We start from the raw sequence: 12,436 nt of genomic DNA on the forward strand, positions 1-12,436 counted from the left end.
AGAGGGTGACCCTTAGGGCCAGATACAACTCAGTCATGAAAGAAAGGCCTCCATGGTGACCAGTGATCTGAGGAACCTGAGACCAACTTTATTAAGGACTCACTTCTCGACTCACACACCACACCAGCCTTTCACTTTGCCAAAACACACTACAGGCAGTAATCCCAACATTTGGAGAAAACCCAATACCCTTAATGGTAGTGATTGCTTAGTGGACCATAAGACAGGGGGTATCCATGCTAGTGCAGGATCTTCCTTATATGGCCACTTAGACAATAAAGGCTCAATTGGACAAGGTTAGCCTTATCTCCTTTCATTTGGTTGGGGTGGGGATGTAGGAAGGTGGAATCTGACTGCATGGTTACCCCCACTTTTTCCTGGTGTTTTGCTGGTTTTAGACTTAGTTTGACTGGGATCCTGCTAATCAGGACCCCAGTCTATCTGCTTTCTTTCTAAACTGATTGCATGTACTTTAGGTACACTCCAGATTGGATTCTGGGGTACCCTTATAAGTCCCTAGTATATGGCATACTATATACCCAGAGCATAGGTACCCCAGAGGCCTCTCAGGGGCTGCAGCATATATTATGCCACCCCTGAGAGGCCACTCAAATTGATCATGAAGGCAGGGGACTGGGTTTTATGTGAGAGGGTGCCCATGCATGAGCAGGGCCCCTCTGCAGCCTTCGGAATCTATTCTCCGGGGTTGTTCTGTGATGCAGCCATACCATATACTCTTAAGTGCATTATAACCTCGCAGTAAATGCTAACTTTAAAACGGCTGCACAGAAAACTGTTGTGTTTGGTGTCAATTACCTTGGAATCATACCTCCACACCAGTAACTAGTGTGGGAGGTATGATTCCACCCTCCTAGAGGGAGAAATAATGACAGTACCGATACACCCAGTACCAGCTTTCTTGACCCTGGCATCACAAGATGGATGCTGCCAGCCACAGACACGAGTCTGCCCTGCTGCTGCTGGACGAGACTCTGGCAGGGGAAGGCTGGACAGGGAAGTGTAACCACCTCCCAGACAGGCTTTAGTGTATTGGGGCTGGGTGGGTGCACTCCAAGAGTGCTTTGATGTCTGCACTGGGGGCACATTTGGTGTCGGTGTGCATAGTCCAGCTCAAACCGGTGGCAGGGGCTATCCGCCCCTGCTCTGGCACACAACTGGACAAAGGATATGGGTGTAGCCACCCCTCTGTTCTGACCCTCCCACAGGTAGGTCCCCAGTGTTTGTCCCACCCCTTCCTTGGGTATAAAGTAGGAACCCCTGGCTGCAGGACTTTAGATATTACCTGGACTAAACTCTGCTGCAGAAACCAAGTAATTTGACGATCTGCATGACGCTGGACGAATGAAGAATCTCCCTTGGAGTAAAGGAGTTACTCCCCTGCTAAGCAGGCACCAAAGAAGCATCTGACTGGTTAGCAACTCTGAAGCTCCTGAGGACTTTGAAGACTTTTGCAATACAAGAGGTGGGTTTCCAAGTGTCCCCGAGGTCGACCAGTGTGCACCGCAAACCTGAGACCCGTATCCCTCGTGGGGACCGTGCAACCCGAGAACCCCTGGGCACCGTGTCCATTTGCAGAAGCATCTGCTTTCCGGCGACGCCTGAAGCTGTGCTGTGGGCGACTTGTAGTCCAGACCCCGAGTAGTGGTTCCACCGAAGATTACCGGCCTACACTCCATGAGTTTTCCGTGGGCTGGTATTTTGTGATTCCTCTCGAGGTCCCTTGGCGATTCCTGGCCCGTTGGCCTGTGAGTCCCTGTGAAGGCAACTTTAACTTTCCATGGGCTTACCTGGTTGCTCCAGATGTGCCCTGACTCTCCATCGCCGAAGCATCTTTTCTCTGATTGCGTGTGTTGCATTTGCTAAGGCTTGTTGGTGTTCAATCCGAACACTGACCCCCCAGCACTCAACATCCTTCGTAGGACAGCTCGCCTGCGGACTTGGGTCGTCATCTCCTGCTCCCCGAGACTGCAGAGTCAAGCTTCACCTCTTCTCACCTGAAACACCCGACTTCGGTGGGCATTCGTCTACCAAGCCCCTGGTCATTGGCAAGTGACCCAGACTCTGTCCCCTCTGCTTTCAGGGTCTTCTCAGCTTCGATCTATGCTTGGATCACACCCGACACTTTTCCTCTTCATGGCAGCAGCACTTTGCAGCATCTCGCCAGTGAAAACAAGGAAGAGACCCAACACCATTTGGCACCTATACACCCAGATTCCTTGGGTTAGTTAACAACAGTACTCCGGTGCTCACATGGGTGCTGGCCTTAGAACCTTCAAAGTCTTAAAGGGTTTGCTCAAAGTCCTCTCCTTAGTGTCCTTAAACTTTAAAATTCCAACCTTGACTTTCCTATAGGATTGAATGGAGCGCGTGGTTGTGTTCTCACACTGCACGCTTCCCCCGTGGGTCCCCTGTGTCTCTACCTTGGGTGGTTCCTTGGGGTCCCAGCGATTCTACCTGCTCTAGGCACTGTGTCTAGTCAAGATGTGGTTGTTATACCACTTTCTTAGTATATGGTTTGGTCCCCCCTGGAGCCCGCTGGGTATTGTGCTATTTACTGTCATTCTAGTACTGTAATATTGTGTGCCTTGTTCTCTAATCTCATAAAAAAGGTTAGGAGAGAGTGTTTAGAAATAAATACACATATTTTATATATACCTGGTGTGGTTCTCCTTTCATTTGGTCATTCAGGAGGTTATAGACTGGTAAAACAAGCTGTTTTACATTCCTTCAAGACTTAGCCTGAAGGCTGCTCTCCATAGCTACCACTAGGATACCTTTCAATGAAGGTTGTCTTTAAACTAATCATCAATTAAGGTTGTTTGGACTGGTACAAGGTGCCCACTTTAATTAGTGGACAGCTTATTCCAGGCCAACTTCTCACAGTGTAGACCTGCGGTAGGCCTTTTGCAACAGTTGCATTCTCCAGAGGTGTGTTTAGCAGTGGCCACTTTTTTCTGGCAGTTGTTTTCATACTCAGATCGGATTGGGGACTTTTAACTCATATATGTTATGTTTATGAATTTACTATTTACCTCGGATATATGTATGGATGTTTTTTTTTATTGTTATAGGTATTATTGTCAGTTTATTGTAGGATTTGTATTGTATAAGTACATTTACTTTTAATTTTTGTAACTAAATCGAATAAGGATTTTAAAGAAAGAAAACACAATCAATTCATAGAACTTGAGAAAGGTAGATGTGGTTAATGGTGGGAGTCCTGATAGGGGTAAGATTGGAGGGATAGGTTAAAGGAAGAGTTTTCCTTTCTCTGTTCTGTTTAAATGCATGTTTACAGTATTTTTAGAACATAAGTATTGTAATGCAATATATTGCACACCAGAGTTATTGTGACTGATTGGAAGAAGTCCAGACCATAAATGCCATCAATGCAGCATTAATAGTAGAAACAGTATATACAATTTAGGGCTTTTCAGATAAACATGGTAGAGTTTGTGGACCCTGATGGAATCAATTCTAATATATTGTACCAAATATATAGTGGTAAATGCTGATAAATGTAGTGTCTTGTAAGTTATAGATGATCGGACCCTTTTTGTTCCTGCAGACTATGTAGAAAAGTGACATAAATGCATGGATGTGGGGATAGATTTCATGATGTAGAATGTTCAGTTATTGGTTACATGCTGAGGAATAAAGATGTGTAATACCAAGTTCCGTATGTGCTGTGATTGTTTACATGTACCTGGGGTAGGGAGGATGCTACAACTGGTGACAAGATAGGGGATTTCATAAACCCCATAACCCAAAGAACTGAGAGTGCTCTCCTGGAGAGTTAAGTGGTCCAGGAAACTTCTTGTGTGTGCCACATGTGCCTCAGTTGAAGGGAAAAGTGACAGTTGGCATATGTGGAGTCAAAGCGCCACTCAAGCCATTGCAAGGCCTGTGAACAAAGTGAAGGCCTAAAGCAAGTCTGTTTGTTGTTGGATAGAAATTTGCTGGTGAAGTCAAGACAAGAGATACTGCGTCACAGCATAATACAGAGCTGTCTTTCATACAGGACGACAACTCTAAAGGCAGCAACAACCAAGCTTTAAGAATATCGTGGTGCTTACCAAAATCTGAGTAGAGCGAGTCATCTTACCATAGTATTTGGCCAAAACAACCTGCAGAGAAGCCATGGGGGTGTGAATACCTAGCCGTCGATCTCTGATGCAGACATCATAGGTGGTGTTGGGTGCGTTCCGCACAACTCAAAAGTCCTTCAGAAGTTGAAAGGCTCCAATGGCAACGCAAAAATCTCTGATTGGCCATAACGACCCTGAAGCAAGCACATCGCAAGGACTTACAGATAGTATGAATGATGCAGGTCGAGGTGAACAGCATATACTCTTGTCAGTAAGGGCCACAACTGGTTATGATGCGGCTGCATTCCTGAAACCACTGCCTCCCTTCGATACCACCAAATGGCAGAATATAGATGGACTGCCTGGATTGAAACTTTTGATAATTTTTTATAGATGCGCTGGAAGAAGGAAATGACAAAAAGATAATTAAATATCAGCATAATTTGGTGGGTGCAGAGGTAAAAGAAGTTATAAAGAAAATACTGCACGGTGATGAAGTGACATACGGTGAAATGAAAGATGCTCTTTATACCAAGTTCAATCCACTGCCAACTGTGGACTATGAAAAGTACATTTTCAACCAAGAAAGGCAGAAAGCTAGTGAAACGATGGCTAAGTTTGTAGAAAGCTTGATTCGCTTATCAAGCATTGTAATTTCAATTGAACGTTCAATGAGTTCACAGATGAAAAGGGCCTGCGTGTCAGAGTAAAAGATTGTTGTCTCTCCGATTCCTTTAGATGACGAATGCTGAAAGAGACACTCAGTCTGGCGAGAGTACTTATGGCTGCTAGAAAGGAAGAAAGAGTTGACATACAAGCTGCTAGCATGGAGTCCGGAACGGCCCAAAATGAATCAGCGTTGAATGTGAAAAGTACACCGAAACACAAGGGAGAAGGCCACAAAGTAATATCTCCAAAGAAATTTTTTTGTTTTTAATGTGGATTTTCTTTTCCACATGAAAGTAAATGTCCCACCATTGGATAGATATCCAAAGGCTGCAGGAAAGAGAACTATTTTGTAACGATTTGCAAAGTGAAGGAAAGATTAAGTGCGTCTCATCGACAAAAAACAAAATGGATGCCAGAAAGTTCCAGAGATGTTTTGAACACGACCACAAAGCCAAGCAGCAACATTAGTTGAGGCAACTAGAAACTGAACGACATCGATTGTCGTCAAATTCCTTGTCTGAAAGTTTGTCTCCGTCATTGTCAAGTGACGGTGAGGAAGATGGGTGCGTGATGTCAATGTTGATTAATTGGCGAAGTGTGCTTGTAGGATTAGCTTCTCACAAGGAAGAATGCCATTCAAAACAAGACCGACAAATGAAAGTGTGAAATTCATTTGGACACTGTTCCAAAATCACACTGAAGGTGAATGGTGCTCCAAACCATTTGTCATAGACAGCGGTGCATCGAGAAACAACATGCCAGCGGAAAAGTACAATGAACTGTCTTCAGTGCCCCGTTTAACCCTGATAAAAACCAAAGGGTATTCATGGGCTGCTTTGACAACACTGCAAAGTCGAGGTTCATGTATAGCAACTGTGAAGCATAAAAAGATGAAGCCATCTGAAGTGTAGAAAGTGGTTGTAAAAACCCTACTTCATGTGTTGTAGCTACTTTGTTTACACAATCCTTGACATAAGTCAAGGATAACACAGTCCTTGACATAGGTCTCTACTGTCCTTCGTAAATAGGAACTCCAGAATGTTCTTGCTACCATTTCCTGAGTCTGTTTAACTCTAAGGTGACCAACCCAACGAGTCTGACTCAAGAACTATCTTGGTTTGAAGTTCTTCTTCTGGTAAAACAAGTCTATCTTCTCGGACTAGGGTTTGTGATCCTTATCCTCAAACTATCATTTTTCTTTAAACAATGTTCTTGCTGCACTTCCGTTTTTGTTTGATCTGTTCAAGTAGGTGGGTTTCTTTAACTGTAAGGCCAGAAGGTCGGTGGATCACCCAAAGGGGTGCCCTCCTCAATACTTTGTTGTGAGAGACTGTCCACTTATCCTTGCCTTGAACTCGGACTGTACTTGATGTTATAGCAGAACCAGGGAAAGAAGAGGGACCACTAGGAAAGTCTGGCATTAGTGCATTTCATGCTTTTTATAGAACTTTATTTTTTGTGATCAGTCCAGACACTGATTGCTTGTGCTGAAACCTCTGTCTCCAATGTGTAAATGCCTCTTTAATTGCTAACAGTCCACAGTCCTAGACTGTATAGTTTTGCTCCAGACATGAAAAGGAGTTGGAAAATACGCAACTAGGTGAATGTCTTGATGATTCAGAGACAATGTGGCCCTGATGTCAAAGGAGGCTGCCTCAGTGTCCAAAACAAAAGCTGAGCACAATTTAGATGACTCAGAATGAGTGCTTTAGTGCATAGACTTTAAATTCTGAAAGCCTTCTTCCCTTTCCTCAACCCATAGAAATGGATGATTTTTCTTTGTAAGGTCAGTTCTTAGTTTGATAGTCTGTGAGAAATGTTCAATAAAGTGTTGATAAAAATGATCAAAGACCAAGAATTTCTGCATCTGTTTAGAGATAGCATTCTGAGTCCTGCTGAGCTTCTCTGAGAGGTTTGCGGTGTTCTTCGTGGTTGTAAGAAAACACTAATATATCATCAAGATATATTACCACAAAAGTAACCAGGGTATCCCTAAACACATCATTGAGAAATTGTTGATATGGAGCAGGAGTGTTGCAGAGACCAAGAGCCTGATCTCGAGTTTGTGGGCCAGGGTACTCTGTTGCAAACGTGATGGAGTACTCTGTCCACCAACCTCTTGGTCCACCTGTCTCATTTAGAGATAGCTAGACCTTCGGTATTCCATTGATGGATGGTGTAATGCTTTCTGTTTCCTGCCTGTCACTACCAGGAAAAACCTGGCTGTGAGGAACAGGGAAATAAATCAATAATTACATCCCACACCATGGGAGAAAACTCACATATTGTAGGGGTCATTTGTTTTTTTAGTTTTTCCCAACTCCTGTTGGTCAAACGTTTTCTAAATTGACAGGAACCACCATAACAGCAGTTCATGTCAGCTTAGAGAGATGTTCATGGGGCCTGCGTACATATCTAAATTTGGTGGATGGGATATCCATCAGGGTGAAAAGTACTCTGTTACCCTGGCAGACATTAACCCGTCCGCTAAGTACTAAATCAGGCCCCAAAACACATTCCATATATTCATTGTGACAATATTTGGTATTACAAGCTGTCTTTCTCTTATCACCCACTCTAATACAGACCAAATTATACGCCCCTCTTGAGAACTAATTTGGAGAAGACCTTGGCTATTTTCCCTTGGCCAGAAATACTGAGATGAGGACAGTATGCCAACTACGTATGGTAATTTCATTGAGTTCCCTGTAATCAATTCAAGGCTTATATTTACCATTTAATTTCAAGATGAGAGAGACTGGTGCCTTTGCTTAAGACACAGAATGTAGAATGAACCCCTTGAGTGAATTCTCCTCGAAGTACTCCTTCAGTACCAGGTCTTCCTTCAGTTAATCAAAAGATTGAACTGTGATGGATCTGAGCTCCTGTTTGTAGGCCTATAGTATAACCATCCTGCCAATAAGCCTTTCTCTTGCCCTGCCACCTCATGCTATTCAAACACTGCATGGAAGAAATTTCTTGGCTGCATCACCATGCAGTCTTGGGTCCGTCCTGCATCCCCTTCTGTGATTCAAGCTGTACAGATCTTGTGATTATTCTCTGCTAGTACCCGTTAACAACTCAGCAATTTTCTTTTTCTTAATCTGCTAACACATGCTAATCAAACAGTGTATTTCAGAACTGCTCTACAGTAGAGACCAATGTCATACCTGATCTTTCAGTTGTGTCAAACACAGAAGTTAGTCTGGCTATTGCACTACAGACCTGATCTAAAGCATGTTATACTATAATACCTTTGTACCTCAAACAAAGCATTGCTATTACGTTCCAATATTCACCTTCAGCACCAACAATTAGTGGAATAATATGGCCTATGCACTGGTACTTTGCTCTGCCAGATAGTGTACTGAAACCCTGGCATTCAGCTCCCTAGTTACTCTTCAAGCAAAGGTACATCTTCTGCATATACTAACACATATGCATTGTCGATGGTCCTCATTTAGCCACAGTACACATTACTATTGCAGTACTGAAAGTGGTGCACGCTCTTCTCTGTCAATCAGCCACGTAGTTGATCTGCAGTACATCTTGGATCTGACAAAGCAGAGCATTGGTTACCTGCTGGTAGAAATGGCTTTGGTAGCTGGGTGCCTGTGGATGGCTGCTCTTCTTGCACAGCTTTTGCTGGTGGTTCCATCTCCTCAGTGTCCGTCTCTCCATCAGATTTCCTGTTCATCTCAGGGTTGTTGTAGTTGATATATTGATATAATGTCCTCACGCGAGGAGGTTTCTCTGTGAGCAAACAAAGTATATGAAAATGCTGCCACTAACATGGCGAGACAAAAATCAAAACCGAGGTAACTTTCAAGTTACGAGAAAGAATGCTTAAACACTTTTACTTCAGGAGTCTCTGCTCAAGTCTTACCTCCAAACAAAAATGTTTTTTCCATTATTATATAAAATACAAGAAAATAGCTGTTAGATACCAATAACAGGAAACTTACCAAAGATCATTAACCATATGTCTGTATCGCTGAGTATAGTATTTTTTGGAGGCCCGGTGTTTGCCTCAAAGACATTTTAATAGTAATACTTCACCACTTCAAATAATCAAGATCTCAAGATACCCCAGTAGATGAGGAAGCCACAAAAGATACTTGAAATAACCACCATTGGAAGCCAGAGGTTACCTAGTCACAGAATATAAATCAAAAAGCAAAAGACCATACATTTGCCAGAAAGCACTTCTAGTAGCTGTGATTGGCCACTGTGAGTGTAATGGTTGTGGCCGGAGAACATACTAACAATCTGAAGATTTTATTTGTTTTTATTTATTTGTAAAGTTTTATATAGCGGGGACCGTTGAGGGTTTCAGAGCGCTTTATAGGTGGGCAAAGTAAGAGACAAGTAGGAGACAAGAGAACAGTCGCATAATACAAGAGCTATACAAGAGAGGTGCAATCAGAGAACATTAACAAGTTGAGGAACTAAACATCCATGGAAAACATCAAGATACTAGTCATGATCAACAAATGACAGACAGAGGACAGATCAAGAGAAAAAGGTGAGATCTAAGGCAAAACGTTGTTAATCAGAAGAGTTTTTACTTCTTTTTTGAAGGTGGCGGTAGATGGGATCAGACCGATTTCTGAAGGGCAAAAAATTCCACATTTTTGGGGCGATACCCAAAAAGGCTATGTTGCAAGATTTCTTTTTGTGGAAAATATGTGGTTTCAGCAGCAGGGAGCTGGTGCTTTACGAAGATCTGCATCCACTGGATAATTCTACTTTTTTGGCCAAATACCTAGGGGTATTGAAATGTAGGGCTTTATGAGTCATACATAGAATTATTAGATGTATTTTTGCTTCATGAGGTAGCCAGCTCAATGATTTTATATCCTGGTAGATGTTTGTTCCTTTTTGTTCCGATGATGAGTCTGGCAGTAGCATTAAGAGAGGCCCTTAGAGGGGCCAGCTTGGATCTAGGCAGGCCACAAAGTGTAGCTTTTCTGTAATCCAGTCTGGGAATGAGTAGAGCTTCGACCGCATAGTTATGGTAATCCTGGTGGAGGAAGGATTTTAATTTCTTTAAAATGCTCATCTGATAATTTGCTCCTTTGGTGGTGGTACTAATGTGATCCTTCTTGTTCAGGTGTTTGCTGAGTGTAATTCCCAAAGGTCTCGCTGATGTGAGGTGTGCAGTTGAGGGCAGTTAGATGCTTCATCCATAGGTCGAACTTGGGAATCTGGTTGGGTGGGGAAATGGTGCAGAATTCTGTTTTGACAGCGTTTAGTCTGAGATGGTTGCGCGTTAGCCATTTATGAGTATCTTCTAGAGTTGTGTTGAGGGACATGTCTTCTGGGGAGGAGATTTTTAGGTACAATTCAGTGTCATCTGCACACATGTGATAATGAATCTTAGAGGATTTCAAGGATTCTGCTAGTGGTTCCATGAATACGTTGTAACTTTTTTTTAAAAACTTTTTTTTGTCATTTTGCAAGTGTAATACAGTAAGACAGCACAGTGAGCACAACAGTGACACATTTCAATGAAATCAGTCCAGGATATTTTACAAGGTTCCATGAATAAGTTGAAGAGAATGGGTGAGAGGACGGACTCCTGTGGGACCCCTAGGGTGATTGCTGTGGACTTGTACAGGGATTTATTAACCTTGACTCTTAGGGTTCTGTTATTGAGGAATGAGGTAAATCCCTGATGGACGGTCCCAGATAACCTCATCCTCCTTTCAAGTAAGTTTAAAAAAGACTGTCTTATTTAATAGTATCGAACACAGATGATAGGTCAAGGAGTTTAAGAAGGCATGATTCATTCTGATCCAGCATTTTTAATACATCATCCACTATGTGTGCGAGCACTGATTCTGTGCTGTGACCTTGACGGAAGCCGGATTGACATTGGTCAAGAAATTGGAAATTATCTATGTGGTTGCAGAGTTGAATCTGGACACATTTCTCAAGAAGCTTCGCCAGAGTGGGAATGTTGGAGATTGGGTGAAAATTGTTACAGTCTGAGAAGTCTGCAGTTGTTTTTTTCAAGATGTTGGTTACCTGCCCTACTCTTAAGCAGTCAGGGATAGTGCCTTGAAGGAGCGAGGCATTTACAACCCTGGTCTAAAAAGGGAGAAAAGAGGATTTGATTTCCTTAAAGCTATTCGAAGGTATTGAGTTGGTGAAGTGATTTGAGGATTTCAATACTATAAGCATGTTGTGAATGTTGGTCATTGAGGGGTGTGAAAGTATGCCAAGAGGCGTTGTTTTGAGGGGAATGCCCAGAGATCGACAGGATCAGCAGTCTGGGAAGGATGCAGAATGTTGTGTGGAATAGACGGCAAGAGCTCCTTCGCTGCCTGCAAGTCATTTTAATTTTTTTCTGGTTTTCCCCAAGAAGAAGTCCTCACAGTTGGGGTGCTTATTGGACCAAGAACAGGGAGGGTTAGGTTGGTTATTTGATTGTTACTTGACAAGTTCAAAATGTTTTTGGGTGGATTTCTAGCTTGGACTAGCTGGGTTCTAAAGAAGCTGGCTTTTGAACTTTTGATTCGTTTGTTGTATGTCTTGCTCACGGATCTTAAGTGTTTTAGGAACTTCATGGAAGACAAGAATCTCCAGGCTTTCAGTATTAAGGATGTCCTTCGGCCAAGGTTTAGAGACTTTGGTGGGTATGCTTTTTAGTTGTAGTAGGGCAGTCGAGTTGAGGATGTTCAAGATGGAAGTATTGTAGCGCTATGTGAGGTTATGAACATCTACCATGTCCACCAGGGGAGTCGGGAAGTTGCTACTTAGGGCAGATAGTTTAAGGTTTATGTTCTGCAAACTTCTTTTCTATTGTTTAGGCTTATTTATTTGAGCTCTTTTAGAGATCACAACCACATTGATTGGGAAGGTGATAGGGTGGTGGTCTGTTCAGTTGCAGGGTACAATAGATTCCAGTTTGATGTCTGTTTTTGCAATAATTATTAACTCTAAGGTCTCACCCTTGTTGTGGGTAGGGCGGTTGCAAATTTGGGTCAACTCAAGGTCCGTTAGAAAGGATTTGAAGCTGTTAACTGCATGGTTCTTCAAGTCATTCCAGTGAAGGTTGAAGTCCCCATGGAAGATCTGGGTAACTTGATGATCAGCATTGGTTGAGATTACTTCCATGACGTGTTTAATGAAAGGTAGATTTTCTCCAAAAGGGCGGTAGATGGCGTGCAGTTTTCAAATGAGCCATTCATTGCTAGCAATACTGATGTACATATATTTGCAAGAGGGGGAGAGTAGTAGCTTCAGACTGTTTTACTGAGAGGGTGTTAGGCTAGATGCAAAATACTCCCCCACCGGGTTTGTTGGTTCTGTCTAGTCTAATGATGCCGTGACAAGGGGAAACTAGTAGATCTAGAATAGGGGCTGAAGAATCATTGAGCCATGTTTCTCTAAGGTTAACAAGATCAAACTTCTGTGTGATGATAAGGTCCTAAAAATCAGGCGCATGCAGGGCAGCCGATCTGCAATTAAGGAGCATGCATTTCGGGTGGGTATTGGTGTTGACGGTGGCAGATCGTGTCAGGTTAATACGCTTGAGACTGCCATTATTTACCCACTCTGGGGTTGTAACTAGATTCTCTGTAAGGATTAGCCTGGATGGTTTGGATTTGGCCCAGACAAACCTTGTTGGTATCTTTAATGGGAATGTAAGT

The 12,436-nt window shown here is 42.9% G+C and overlaps 1 protein-coding gene and 1 long non-coding RNA gene across 4 annotated transcripts in view; one reads left to right on the forward strand and one right to left on the reverse strand.

Annotated features, from left to right (window-relative positions):
- LOC144798450 (uncharacterized) overlaps positions 1-12,436 on the forward strand; it is a 1,486,395-nt gene that overhangs the window by 159,616 nt on the left and 1,314,343 nt on the right. The gene's annotated exons all lie outside the window — the stretch shown is intronic.
- The window catches only part of C12H16orf86 (chromosome 12 C16orf86 homolog), a 257,140-nt gene that overhangs the window by 59,802 nt on the left and 184,902 nt on the right, over positions 1-12,436 (reverse strand). For both annotated transcript variants that reach the window (XM_078669328.1, XM_078669327.1), the window contains exon 4: positions 8,358-8,531. In XM_078669328.1, coding sequence (XP_078525454.1) covers positions 8,358-8,531 — 174 coding nt within the window. The remainder of the gene's footprint in view (positions 1-8,357; positions 8,532-12,436) is intronic.

Source organism: Lissotriton helveticus, chromosome 12 (assembly GCF_964261635.1).
Source record: "Lissotriton helveticus chromosome 12, aLisHel1.1, whole genome shotgun sequence".
Taxonomy (NCBI): Eukaryota; Metazoa; Chordata; class Amphibia; order Caudata; family Salamandridae; genus Lissotriton; species Lissotriton helveticus.